This window comes from Cricetulus griseus, chromosome X (assembly GCF_003668045.3).
Source record: "Cricetulus griseus strain 17A/GY chromosome X, alternate assembly CriGri-PICRH-1.0, whole genome shotgun sequence".
Classification (NCBI taxonomy): domain Eukaryota; kingdom Metazoa; phylum Chordata; class Mammalia; order Rodentia; family Cricetidae; genus Cricetulus; species Cricetulus griseus.
In genome coordinates this window covers 41,530,075-41,544,458 of record NC_048604.1, presented here as the reverse complement: position 1 = coordinate 41,544,458, position 14,384 = coordinate 41,530,075, and the positions used below count along the sequence as shown (strand labels likewise).

The 14,384-nt window shown below is 34.4% G+C and overlaps 1 protein-coding gene across 1 annotated transcript in view; it reads left to right on the top strand.

Moving 5' to 3' along the window:
• The window catches only part of Nrk (Nik related kinase), a 95,860-nt gene that overhangs the window by 70,315 nt on the left and 11,161 nt on the right, over positions 1-14,384 (top strand). Inside the window, exons 18-24 of the mRNA XM_035450262.1 lie at positions 1,403-1,770; positions 2,906-3,126; positions 3,163-3,215; positions 4,990-5,167; positions 6,101-6,172; positions 7,674-7,817; positions 10,840-10,998. Of these exons, the coding sequence (XP_035306153.1) occupies positions 1,403-1,770; positions 2,906-3,126; positions 3,163-3,215; positions 4,990-5,167; positions 6,101-6,172; positions 7,674-7,817; positions 10,840-10,998 (1,195 nt within the window). The remainder of the gene's footprint in view (positions 1-1,402; positions 1,771-2,905; positions 3,127-3,162; positions 3,216-4,989; positions 5,168-6,100; positions 6,173-7,673; positions 7,818-10,839; positions 10,999-14,384) is intronic.

The window sequence follows — 14,384 nt, the reverse complement described above, 5'->3', positions numbered from 1 at the left end:
TAGGTTTATCTCATGATGCGTTTCTATCTATTTTTAATATCAGTTTGGTTTGGCCAATTGTTTCTGATCTTAAAACACGGAGGCTAGGCATGGACAGGTAGCTCAGCACTTGTTTCTGTTTCAGAAGACTCGGGTGTGTTTTTCAGAATGAATATGGTGACTCACAATCACCTGCAAGTCCAGTTCTAGAAGATTTAACCCCCTATTCTGGCCTTTGTATGCACCAGGAAGGCACAAGGTGCACACATATGCACACAGGCATACACACAGAGAAAATATTTTTAAATTGAGGAGTAAAAGAGTTTAAATGTGTCATATTAGTCTTTATTTACAAAGATCATATTGTTGGGCAAGTATTCAGAATATAAAATTTTGAATATAAAAATGAAATGGGAAAAAAGTACTTTTCTGGTCAGACAATATTGTATTTTCACATTTTAGTCAGAATATGTTGATGAGAGGTGTTGATGATATAATCTGGTGGTACAATGCTTGCCTAGCATACTCAATCCCAGTACCACACAAAATAGAGATAGAATATGTAGGAATGAAGATTGACAAACAGATACATTTAAAACCTAAGCTATGACCAAGATGTATATGTCAAATTTTTGACAGTTGTTTAATAGTGTTCCTTAGATAATGAGACAAAATATTCGTGAAAATAGTGTCTTCTGATTGTCTAAGTAAAAGGCATCCCTAAACTTCTACAATGTGCTTTCAGGTCACATTTTATTTTCATAACACCCTTACTCTATCACATATATGTTTATGCCTAATATAAGAATTGCATTTGTAGCTGGGCAGTGATCGTGCAAGCCTTTAATCCCAGCATTCGGGAGGTGGATCTCTGTGAGTTCGAGACCAGCCTGGTATACAAGAGCTAGTTCCAGGACAGCCTCCAAAGCCACAGAGAAACCCTGCCTTGAAAAACAAAACAAAACAAAAAAAGAATTGCATTTGTATTCATTTGCTTTTTGGGGGCATTTGAAATAATTTAAGATAATATATGGCATATTCAGACAAAACTGGGAAAATAACCTATCCATTTCAAGAGCTTTACTTTAATCTCAGTGTTAGGATAAAACAAAAGGAAAAAACAGACTTTGTCTAGAGCATACTCTCCAATGTCAAAAGCAAATATCTACTCCTCAGCGGGCAAGTAGAGTTAATGAAACAGTGAGTAAATTTGCTGTGTAATCTACACAGTCTACTGCTAATTACTAATGCTTGGATTTGGGCAACTCATCTTCACTAAAATATTTGTTCTTTGTGGACATCTTTGTTTCAGTAAAGAATATACTTTTAACATGTTTTTAAGTGTTGTCATTTTGTAAACTTCCAATAGCTAAAGAAAATGAGAAGCTATTAGAGACTACCTTAACCTTTCTTGTGCACACAGGTTCCAGATGGATTTAAAGTGGGAAAAATATCACCCCCTGTGTACTTGACAAATGAATGGGTAGGCTACAATGCACTCTCTGAAATCTTCTGGGATGACTGGTTAATTCCTACACCTGGTGCTCAGCCACCTGAAGAAGATGGTGATTATGTTGAACTCTATGATGCTGGTGCTAATATTGATGGTGATGAGGCAGCTGCTTACGATGCTTATGAAGAAGATACCTATGACCGTGTCAATGGCCATGGTGACTGGAATAACCAGGGTGATCAGGCAAATGTCTATAAAGTCCGTGGTGAAGGTGACTATGAAGATGGATCTGCTCGTAACATAGATGATAATTTTGGTTCTGCAGCCAATGGGCCAAGGTTAGTTTGTCTCTGTTATTATCCCATAGGTGCTTATAAGTTCAGAACTATTGGTATGTTTGGTTTATTTTTAAATGTAAAACAACATTAAAAGAATTAATGAATTGCCTTTCCATATTGATAAATATTCAGTAGTGTAATTTCAATTTTTCTAATGTAGAACATGTAATTATGAATTATTTACATACAATTTAAATTCAGTTATTAGTTTATTGATATCTGAGATTGTCTGAGTATTTCTCTTAAAATTATTTCCACTAAATCTCCCTCCCCTACAAAATCACAATGAGAAATGGGGTACAAAATGAAGTATTATACCACTATCTGAAAAATAGCTAAGAATTTCACAGAGAGTTGAGATTTTACCATGTATATCATCAACTTAGGATGATCTTTATTAGTTTAATTGGTGGAGAAGTTATCAAAAGATCTTTTGGATTTTTTCCCCAAATAGAAGATCTATAAATAATTCCATTTTCACACAGATTTTCATTTATGATCACCATAGGGACATAATGTTCAATATTATCTTCCATGCAAAATGAAGTATTGGGCATTTTAGAACTTAACATTTATAAACCCTGATTATGTGATTATCTTAATCGTCCTCTAACATATGAAGCCAATATGACTTGGACTTTTTGATGAGAATATTGACCAAGGGTCTATAGCAGAGCTGTTGGTATACATGTAAATAAATGAAAGCCCATGTTAAAATTGACAGAATCTAGAATACTGAAAAATATTCTAATATCACTATGAGTTTGATCATTAATATGACTAGAATTTATTGATAAATTATTCAGTTATTTAATAAAAATGAGTATTTTATGCACTAACCAGTCATGTGAACCTAATATTAAAGTTCAGTTCTTTTCCCTTTGCCTCCATAATGATGACAAAATATTGACAGTGGCTATCATGTTAATTCAGTACTTAATATTGGCAAAGCATTGAGGAATTTTTCATGTGTATAGAAGACCAAAAGCATTTACAAAAAGCAAAATCATTCCTGAACATAACTTATATGGGTCTCTGTATGTGTGTATAAAATCGGATTTCTCTTTCATTTTCTGGCTTTGATTTTGTGTTTTTATTGAATGGCCATCTTTCATTCATTTGTCCTTGTTAACAGTGCAAGCTATCGCAGACAGGGAATATTGAAGAAAGCTGGTAGTGGTGGAAATAATGTACAGCAGGGAGCATTTGGAGCCTATAAAAACAGTGGAGCCAGTGGTTATCAAGGAAACAGTGCTGCTGGAGCGAGTGCTTCCTTTAGAGACCTGGATGGACATGGAGCCTATGGAGGAAACAGATACAGAGGACTCAATGAAAGCAGTGAAGAGAATGGAGCATGTGGATTCTATAGAGAAGAAGCTCACGCACAGGAAGATGGTGCAGGACTGGATGAACACATTTTTCAGGATTTTGAACATGAACAAGAGGTAATGAAGCATTTGAAGACAAGAATATACTTCTCTTGTAAACTTATATCAGCACATGATATATAACATTAGAACTATTCAATATTGATTATATTCTTGTATCCCGAATCCTGAAATAAATAATATAATTGTAAGTGCATGGTATCTTCACTACATTCTTCAGTATGTACCTCCAAGGACAAAACTTGATTTATTTTATTTTAAGTAAGATCATGTACTTGGGGAAGCATTTCAAAATACTGGTAATATTATTTATAGATGTAGAATATACATACTGAAATTTTCCAAGTATTCACATCGCTAGAATTTTAGACATGTACAATATTGTGCAACCATTAGCATTTTATATTTATTTACATTTTATAGCACATAAAATAATGGATTATATTACAGCATTGTCACACATACTTTGTTTTCATTGGTCCTCCTCTTCCTTCCATTCCCCTGACCCCTTAACTGTTCCTTTTCCCTCCATTCAACTCATGTCACATGTATTCTGTTGACCCATTACTCTTCCTTCATTAGAATCTTTCTCCCTCTCATTGATGGTCTCTTCTAGTTCTCTACTCTACACATACACACACAGGCACAAACATTAAAATCTAGAATCTGTGTGTCTACCATAAAGAACTAGAAGTATGTTTTTCTCCGAGTAGAATTTTATCCCTTAATATAATAATTTCCATATACATCCACTATTTTGAAATTTGCATAACTTCATTTTTCTTTGTGGCTGAATAAAATTGTGTTGTGTATATGTACACAGCATATTTCTGTTTTCCAATTAATCTGTTAGACATCTAGGCGGATAGATTTAATTAACTCCTAATCCCTTGACCTTCATTATTCTCAACAGAGTTGATATTTTTTTCCCACATATTAAGAAGTCTAGACTTGTCACACACGGAGGTTTTATTCCTTGAGTGTCTATTCAATTAATAGAAGCTTGTAAGATTTATGGAAAATATGCTTATTCTAGGATTGTTTTAAGTTGGTGTTTTTATTGTCTATCTTTTGTTTGATCATTTGAACCACAGCCCCCATGGTTCTTCTTACTATCAGTTCTCTTAAGCCGTCTTTTTTTCTTGTATTCTCATTTTTTTGTTCTGTATTGCTTTGTCATAGTTTTTGTCTGTTTTGTTGTTGTTGTTTTTGTTTTGTTTTTCAACTTTAGGGCCAGGGCCTATATCTGTAAGCCCATGTTAGCCTGAAACTTAATATGCAGCCCAGACTCATGAACAGAGCCTTGCATGTGCCATGAGTTTATGCATTTCCCATAAGACCCAGCTCTGTAGGTATCTTAAACAAATGGATGAAATACCCTCATAGTGTGCTTTTTTTTCAAAGTGGCTATTTGGCATATACAATTTGGGATTAGATTCCTTTCAAACCCTAAATCCCCTACTTACCAGCTCTCTGATACAGAAAACTTTTCATTTCTCTAAGTTTTTTGTTTCCTTATAGCAAAATCAGGAACTTTTTATGTTGTGGTAAATGTTCATAGAGATACATAAATAAGATTGCTACTATAGAACCTGAAATATTGCCACAAATATTAGATCTGAAATTGTACATTTGGCAACTTGATGCTCCTTCTCTTTCATCCCTCATACTATCTCAATAGTAGCTTATTTCTCTGATGAGACTGTTTAATATTAGTTTTAAGGATTATGCATTACAAATTTTCCATTCAAATTTTCAGGTCATCCCTAGCATTTGTTTCCTGCTATTAACCAAATAGATTAAGAGATGGCCTTTGTTCTCCTTATAGGAGTCAGATGGTGGGACTGAGACCTCAGACTCAATTGCCTTTGATGATACATCCCTCGTACTTGATGGTGAGAATCCCAATGATATATCAGAGTCATCAACAACAATGGGTTTTCCTATCATCGACTCACCTTCCGGAAGGTCTGCTTCTGCTTCTGATATTGACACTGAGAGTACCAACTGTGAGTATTTCTGGTGTGATCTTCCCATGCTGAATGTTTCCACTGGCTCATACAGTAATTCATGCTTCATAATAATCAAGGAATTTTATACATTTGGTATAAAATGAGATCTATGAATGTGTTTAAAAATGTATTCCTCGCTGGGCGTTGGTGGCGCACGCCTTTAATCCCAGCACTCAGGAGGCTGAGGCAGGCAGATCTCTGTGAGTTTGAGGCCAGCCTGGTCTCCAGAGTGAGTGCCAGTTAGGCTCCAAAGCTACACAGAGAAACCCTGTCTCGAAGAACCAAAAAAAAATGTATTCCTTAGACTGGCAAGATGAGTGAGAAGGTAAATGTATTTGCCACCAAGCCTAACTTGACCCAGATGGTGGAAGGAAAGAGCCAACCACAACATATGTGCCTAAATAAGTAAATAATATACAATTTTGTGTAATTATTCCTCGGTGAAAATCTTTTCTTTTTCCTTAGATTTTTGGGAGTCTTTTGTAACCAGGATGGCCTTCTATAGCTCTTACTGGCACTGACTTCCTTATTTTCCTGGGATCACAGGCCCTTGCTATCACACCCCGCTATCATTGAATCTTTATGGTGACTAAATTTGGCCTGCAACTCATAAACTGAGTGCTTCATTCAATTATTGGTTTTGCAGTATAATGAAACCACAAATTATATCCATACTCAGCAATGTATTTAACCACTACAATTTGTATTTTCTAATGAATTAAGAATTTACTAAAACTTGCATAAAGGACAAGGAAACCAAACTTTGAGGGTCATCTTCATTATGGAAATACTTGACACATTTATTAAATAGATCAGTGATTTGTCGCAGTGCCTTTCCCTTTGCAGTATATGCTGGCTTTGTTGACATTCCTGAAAAACCACCTCAGCTACTGTCTGAAATAAATGTTAACCCATTCTGTGTCTCCCCAGCATGCAACAAACCACTAATCCATATGTATGAAAAGGAGTTCACATCTGAGATCTGCTGTGGTTCTTTGTGGGGTGAGTTGGAGTTCTTGAAACTGAGTTTTGTTGTTTTTTTTTAATCCATGTTTGTGTAGAAAAAAGTGTGAAGCTTGTAGGAGTAAAATATTTTAGCATTGCCAATCGATTAAAAATGAAGATATAGTAATTGGTTCAAGGCTAATTTGGCATGTTGAATTAATACCTTGCACTTTTGTATGCTTTTTAACTTGTGTTAACTGGAGTAAAAAATTAGACTTCATTATTATTTGACAATTTGAGTTTAATATTTTCTAAGTATATACTTAGTACAAGAAAGATTTCTGCAGGATCTTGCAATTTTCAAGTGTAGAGGATGTATAAGATCTCTCTGTGAAGTCATAAATTTGACAGGTTTTTTTCAACCTTTTGTTTCAGAAAATTTATGACCATTGCAGTAGGGCTGAGGTTATATGTAGGTTGTCCCAAGCTAGTCTGCACAGTACATTGTTATAAAATAACTTAATGCAACCAGGGTCCAAAGTAAACACCAAGTTCTAACTTAATACTTCATAGATTTTTGCCTCTATGTATGACTGAACATAAGATGGGTATTAAAAGAGAAATACAAAGAATTAGCAACTTTAACTATAGGGACTGAGCCCTTAGAAGAAAATAGTCATCCTCAATAATTTTCTAACTTAGTGCTCAGACAATAATGCATGAACACTTGAGTCTTCCAAGTACCTGGAAATGTAGATGATGTCTAGAAAATGAACCAAAATTAACTATAAATGTGTAGACTAACTTTGCTTAAAGGCAATATTCAGAAAGTCTGATTGATTCTGGAAATGTTAGTGGCAATTGAGAAATAGTGCTATGACATACCTAATATTCTTTATGTTAGATGGCACACTCGAGAGCAGTCAATAGAATATTGCTAGTATGTATAAACATCTCTTCATACATTTTAATGAAACGTATTCTGTGAGGAATGTACATAGTTGAATAGTATGATGTTAACAAGGCTAATATTAGCCTGAAATGATAAAAGTCATATTTATATAGATTAGCAAAGTGCAATAACAAAAGTAATTATACATATATATTTAGTTAGAAAATCAGTAGTTAAAGTGTAAAGAAATGTGGAATACACATACTAGAGTTTTATTCAGCTGTGAAAAAGTGCATAATCATGAGGAAAATAGGTTACAACTGGATATTGAAGTAAACTAAATATGTGAAGACAAATATCACAGTTCCCTTCACATGCCAAATCTAGTTTTATTTTTCTTAAGGTCCTAAAAGTCTAGTGGAGACTATTAGGGAAATGGAAGAGGACCCAGAAAGAGTGAGAAGGAAAAATAAGGAAGGGTAATGAGAGTGATTTTGATTGAATTATGTGACAGATAAGTATAAAAACAGGAGGGTGAAGAGAGTGATTTTGATTAAATTATGTGACAGATAAGTATAAAAACATCATAGTGAAACCCTTTCTGTAAAATTAATACATACTAATATAAATTATCAGCTACTACAGCACTTTTCTATATCTTAACAGGAGTCAATTTGTTGCTGGGCACCCGATCTAGTCTGTACCTGATGGACAGAAGTGGAAAGGCAGACATCATTAAACTTATAAAGCGAAGACCGTTCCGCCAGATCCAAGTCGTGGAGCCACTCAATTTGCTGATTACCATCTCTGGTTTGTTTAAGTCCTAAAATTAACTGAGTAATTATACAAAGTAATTGAACTGCAAACTAGGTTAAAGGCTTTCTTAGGTGAAAGTATTCATGGGAAAACACTTTAAATATGATCTGTAATTGGGACAGCAAAATTTCCTACTTGTGTTTTCTTGTATATTAACACTCTAAACAAAATCCCTTTGATCTTGATGCACTTAACCTAGGTTAGAGATCAAGAAAACTACATTTGCATCCTTAGAAGTTCTTTTCAGAGCTGTCTCCAAAACTTCAGAGCTGTTATTTCACATTCAAAGGGGCTACACCGATATCCACCATCTAGCTTTTGCTGTGTCTAAAACACAAGTGAATAAGGAATTGGGTAAAAGAGAATTGTCCTTGTCTCCACCTAATATTACAAGGGCAAACAGACAAGATTAGTTACAAGAATGGATTCTGGAAAAACATCTCCACCTTTCCCAAAAAGTAGTAGATTTTCATTATTGGAGCCTGAAACTTTGACTATGAAAAAGCAAGTGATTTGGTGTTAAATTAATTGTGACTACTAAGTGAATGAAAATAAATAAATAAAAGGAGGACATGACTGCCCCTGGGCATGGTAGAGGAGAAAGTTTATCATAGGCATGTAGGAGAGCATAGCCAGAGGCATGTGGGAGAGTCCAGAGTGGACATGACCAGCAGACCAATAGTCCATATGAAGAGAGAGGGCAGGGAAAAGATGGGAACCTGGAGTGGCAGCCAAGAGGCCAGGAGACCAAAAGGCGAAAGAGTGAAACAACCAGTATAACCAAAATGGCTGGGTTATTTATGAAAGAGCAGCTGGGAGAAGGGCAGCCCTGCTCCTGGGCTGGAGACTTCAGGGTAAGGGTCAGGATATGCCAGCAAGGAAGACCCTGTAACAGATAGGGACTGAGGGATGCTGGGAAAACATGGCAGACAGTGTCTGCTTTGGTATGTTATTAAGCTCCTCATTTAGCCCTTTGTCCTAAGTTTGAGATCTAACACTAAACAGGAAATAGTATCAGGAAATCAAAAGACAACTACTGAATTAATGGGAATGGTTAACATAAGATTTGGCCATCAAATAAAACCATACCAAACACTGATATTTATATGAGTTTTTGTACTTCATAACATATAAGATATATGTGAAATATATATTAGTGTGAAAATTGCCATATGATTGGATAAGATTGATTTGGCTTCAAGGTTTGATTAAAGGCAAATCGATTTAGAGATAAACTCAGACTTCATAATATTTTAATCATATTTTATAACCAATCATCTATAATGATTTCAGCTACACAGAAGCAATACTTAGTTTTGGAAACATCTGGGTAGCTTAGCAACTATACACACCTAGATGAGAGATTTTTTTTCGTCTGATTTTTCTCAAACCATGTAGATATTTTACAACCCTTAAACTTAACCCAAATGTAATGGAGTTTTTTTGTTTTGTTTTGTTTTCTTTGTTGTTGTTGTTGCTTTGGTACTGGGTTTTAACATTAAGGGCCTTGTGCATGGTAAGCAAGCACACCTCAGCCTACAAATTATTTTTGTGTCAAATACTATAAAATGTCATCCTCAGATGAGCATCCTCAAAGGGTACTCTGAAAAGAACTTACATGGATGCAATGTGAAGTTATTCAGTAGTTTATTCTACCAATCCAGGATAAAATGACCATAAGTGTCTTTAACACTTCTTTAAAATTTCCCTATAAAAACACAGTAAAATTAATCACATTAAGAATTTGGCTGGTAGGATGAGCATGGAAGCACACATTTTTAATCTCAGCACTCAGGAAGCAAAGGAAAGTGGATCTCCAAGTTTGAAGCCAGCCTGGTCTCAATATTGGGATTCTTAATATTGGGATTTTATAACAATTTTAAAAAATGAATAAAGTCATTATATAGTGCCTTTATTATTTAAATAAACTATAAGAACATGATACGATTAGTAATTATTAAATTAAAAATAAAAACTATCTCACTCATGAGTAGAATATAAAAATTGCCTCAACACATTATATTTATATATTTATGAATATTCATGTATATACCTGTGTGTGTGTAACAACAATTAATGACAGTAGAGGCCATGGATTTGAAAGAGAGAAAAGAGTGTTATATGAGAGGATGTGAAAGGACTGGAGGGAAGGAGGAAATAATGTAAATATTATTATGATCTCAAAACCTAAAAGAAATAACTCAAACATTGCCTCCAAGAAGTTGAGGATAGATTGGTGGTTGCCAGCATCTGGACTAGGTACAAAGGGGGAAGAAAGGCAATATAAAGCAACAGGTACACATTTGGTAAAATTTAAATAAGAGTGCTACATTTTGTTGTTATTTATATGGCACAATGGGTGAATATAAGAAAAATAACACATGTATCTCAAAATAGAGGAGAGGAATTTGAATGTACTCACCATAAATAAAATTTCAAAATTTAAGTGATAAATATGCTTATTTCTCAAAGTCTACATGAATAAAAATACTTTATACATCAGAAATATATAAAAATAAAAGCCTTAAAAGACAGATAAAAATTTTAAAGATAAAATTATTGAAGAACTAATAAGTGTGTCCAATCCATTTATCAACATGCCAGGTTGAGAGAACTAAGGAGATCCATCTTCCTGGCCCGAATGCCCAAACAGTCAGCACTCAGACATCTTCTCACTCATACATAATACCAGGAACAGCCTCTAAGTCTGGGAACCACACAGAAACCATGACTTAGGAAAGTTCAAATGAATGGATAATCATTGGGCTGACTGACTAGAAACATTCTTAACCTCTCCTAGTGGAGTATGTTAGATCCACTTCAGATAGGCACAGAGGCAGCAATAGAATCCAACTGTCTCTTGGAACTGAGACAGAAGACAGAAATATCATGTTTTTAATGGTGACTTTTAGTTTAATGAACATTTGATTTAAAGAGCAGCACACTGCTACTTCTTTGTATTCCTAAAATGTTAAAGGAGATAGAGAATTGAAATGCCATCACATTTTCCTACCAGGCCACAAGAACAGACTTCGCGTGTATCATTTGACTTGGCTGAGAAACAAGATTCTGAATAATGATCCAGAAAGCAAGAGAAGGCAGAAGGAAATGCTGAAGACAGAGGAGGCTTGTAAATCCATTGATAAGTTGACTGGCTGTGAACACTTCAGTGTCCGTACGTCCATTTCACATTTAATATTGCTGTATAGTTTATGCTTCCATTCATGTAGAAAGGTCCACAATTGCAAAAGACAAGGCAAGCAAAGGAGAGAATTTCCAATTTTGAATGAAAAGATGAGTTAATGTCATTGAGGTGTCTCCAGGGCCTTTTCTATATAATCATATAGAAATCAGCTGAAATAGCTTTTGAAGTTAAATTTGGTTTACTTCTTTCTTTCCTAGTCACTCATAAAATTTGAAATCAATATTTCCCTTACTATAACTATTCTTGATGTATCTGCAGCAACTTGCTGAGAAGTATGCATTTCTTTTCCCTTGAATGACAAAAAATATGATTCCATAGAAGTATGCATTTCTTTTCCCTTGAATGACAAAAAAATATGATTCCATTTAATACTGACCAGGAAATTTATCTGAGTATGTCTGTGATCTGTTGACTGTTGCTACGAATAGTTTGTTTCATTATAGAATTTATTCATATCCTGTGTTTCTCCATAAATATCTCTGTAAAATAGAATAATAACCCTCTATATCCTCAGAGTACTGTTCTCAGCTGTCGACAACTATAAAGTAATGTTATCCCAGTCTCTTTCCTTTCTGGATCAAATCCCCTCTCTTCTCAGCTTCCTTTTACACTGAAGAAATTGGCCCTTAGAGCAGAATTGATAGTGTAGGTGAAAGATTGCTGAAATCACATTATATCAATTGCAAGAGAATATTTACATCATAACTGACAGTTTTTGCTTTCACATGTGTGCACATATATGCACATACATCTTTAAATGAAGCAGTTAGTATCTAGAAAACTACAGTAAAAGAAAATTCTTTCTTCTAGCTTTAGATACCACCACTGTTCTGCAATCATATTATATAAATAAGTCCAGGAGCTTATATTGTACAACTACCTCTTACTGAGATGCCACAATTTACCTCAATGACAGATCTTTACAAAGATCTTGGAAATCTGTACTCTAAGTGAATGGGCAAGTAGAGTCCATTTTCCTAGCTGAGTCCATTACGAATCAATGATAGTACTATCCTGGACAAAAGTCATTTCTTCCATTGACAAGTAGAATGGTAGGAGAGGTAAAATAAAAGAAGAGGAAAATATGTGATCAAAAAACAAAATATTGGAGAAAATCAGAACAGAGACAGTATTCTAGCCAAAGAAAAGGGATGTTACATAAAATAAGCAAATGCTTTGCATAACTTTTACTTTCTATCAATACTGCTATTGAAATTATTTACATACTATAAAATGTAGATTTTTAAAAAGTGAACAACTCAATAGCCATTGCTATGATCATAAAAGTTCTGATTTTGCTCCCCAAAGAAATGAGTATTCCATTACAGGTCTTCAGTATTTCCTTCCTTTTCTCCTTTCCGACTTTTTTGTTTGTTTGTTTTTTTCAAGACAGGGTTTCTCTGTGTAGCCTTGGCTGGCCTGTAACTCACTCCATGTGCCAGCACTGCCTGGCCACTTTCCCACTTTTTGTCAAGTACTGGATAAACACTGACCTATTTTCTTTCTCTATATATTTGCCTTATCTCAGAAGCTAACAGAAATACATCCATGTATTATGTAGTCTTCCATTACAGATTTCTTTTACTTAATGTAATGTTCTCAAAGTTCATTCGTGTTGTATCACAAAGCATGTTTCAATATTTCATATTTTCAAACTGCAGAATATTAATGTATTATATAGATGCCACTTGTATTTATTCACATATCAGTTAGTAGACATGTACATGCTTGCTACTTTCAGGCTTATAACAATAATTCTGCTGTATTTATGTGCATCATTTTTTCTCTTGGGAAGTACTCCTAAACTCTGTTCAAATTAGATGCAGAGTTTCACATTGCCACCAGTAATATATAAGGACTGCATTTTCTCTGTATCCATTTGAACACTCATATGTGTCTGTGTCTCTTTATAATATTGGTCATACTAGCAGAGTTAAAGTAGTTCCTCATAATTCAATATTCTTTTTCTTGATTAGTAATGCCCTTCCATATTTTCAATGTATTTATTGAACATTTGTATATTATTCTTAGAGAAATTACTTTCTAGTCTTTTTGCCCTGATGTTGAATAACATTGTAGAAATTCTTTATAAATCCTGTATACTAGACTCTTATCAGATAAGTAATTGCAAATACTTTTCTTTAGTACCTGGATTGTATATCTTCCTTCTTTCAATTCCCCTTTTACCTTTTTTTGTGGTACTGAAAACTTAACTTAGGCTTCCTTGTACATATCAGGCTTTAACTTTATCATTGAGACATATTTCCAGCCATTGTTATATTTTGAGACAGGGTCTCACAAAGTTGGACAGACTGGCCTTGTTTTTGTAATCCTAAGTCTTTTGTAAGACTTCCTCATAGGTCAGTGTTCAGGTCTGCACCACCAGAGCCAATTTCACTTTCTTAGAACCTAGGATGCAGAAAAGTTTTTAATTTGAATGAAGCTTAAGTTACTTTTTCTTGTATCATTTACATAGAATTTTGTCAAATATAAAAATATATTGCCATATTGAAAGTTATTAATTTTTATTCCTTTGTTTATTGCTTAGAGTTTTACAGCATAAGCTCTGACATTTAGGTCTTTGATCCATTTTTACTTAATTTGTGTCTGCTCTGACACAGTCTGCTGCTCTGTTCTTTTGCATATATTTTACAATATGTTCTAAGACTGCTCGTTTAAGGCACTATTTTTTCTTTATTGAATGGGTCATTGAGCTTAGATATAATGACTTTTTTTTTTTGCTGAAGCTCAAATGTATTCAGTTTGTCTGTATTTGTATTGTTTTACAAATATTTTATCTGTATGACTATTTTGCTTGCATGTATGTCTATGCACCATGTGTATCTGGTGCCCAACAAGGTCAGCAAAGATCCCATTGATAGACTCTAGATTCTAGATTAACAGGCAATTTTAAGATGTCCAAGTAGGGTGCCAGTCTCTGGACTTGGGTCCTGTGCAAGAGCAGTCTGCTGTCTTAATCACTGGGCCATCTCACCAGCCCCTTTACTTTTTCTTAAATACAAGTTACATTTGTAAGAAAAAGATGTGTACTATTTGTCTCCTGCAATCTGATTTTTAACTTAATATAATCATCTCTAGCTATATCTACTCCTGCAAAATGACATAATCTCATTCTTATTTATGACTGAATGGTATTTCAGTAAGTCTACTGGTATAATTTATAGTAAACATTGAGCTCAGAAAATGGGTGTACTTTAACTTTGGGCATTTGGGAAGACTTTTCTGAAGAGTTTGAATATTTTTAAGATTCTGTGTGACATTTAGTAATAGCCTCTTCATTTCTACAGAACAAATCATTAAGATTTCAATATGGATTGCATTTCATCTGTAGAGAT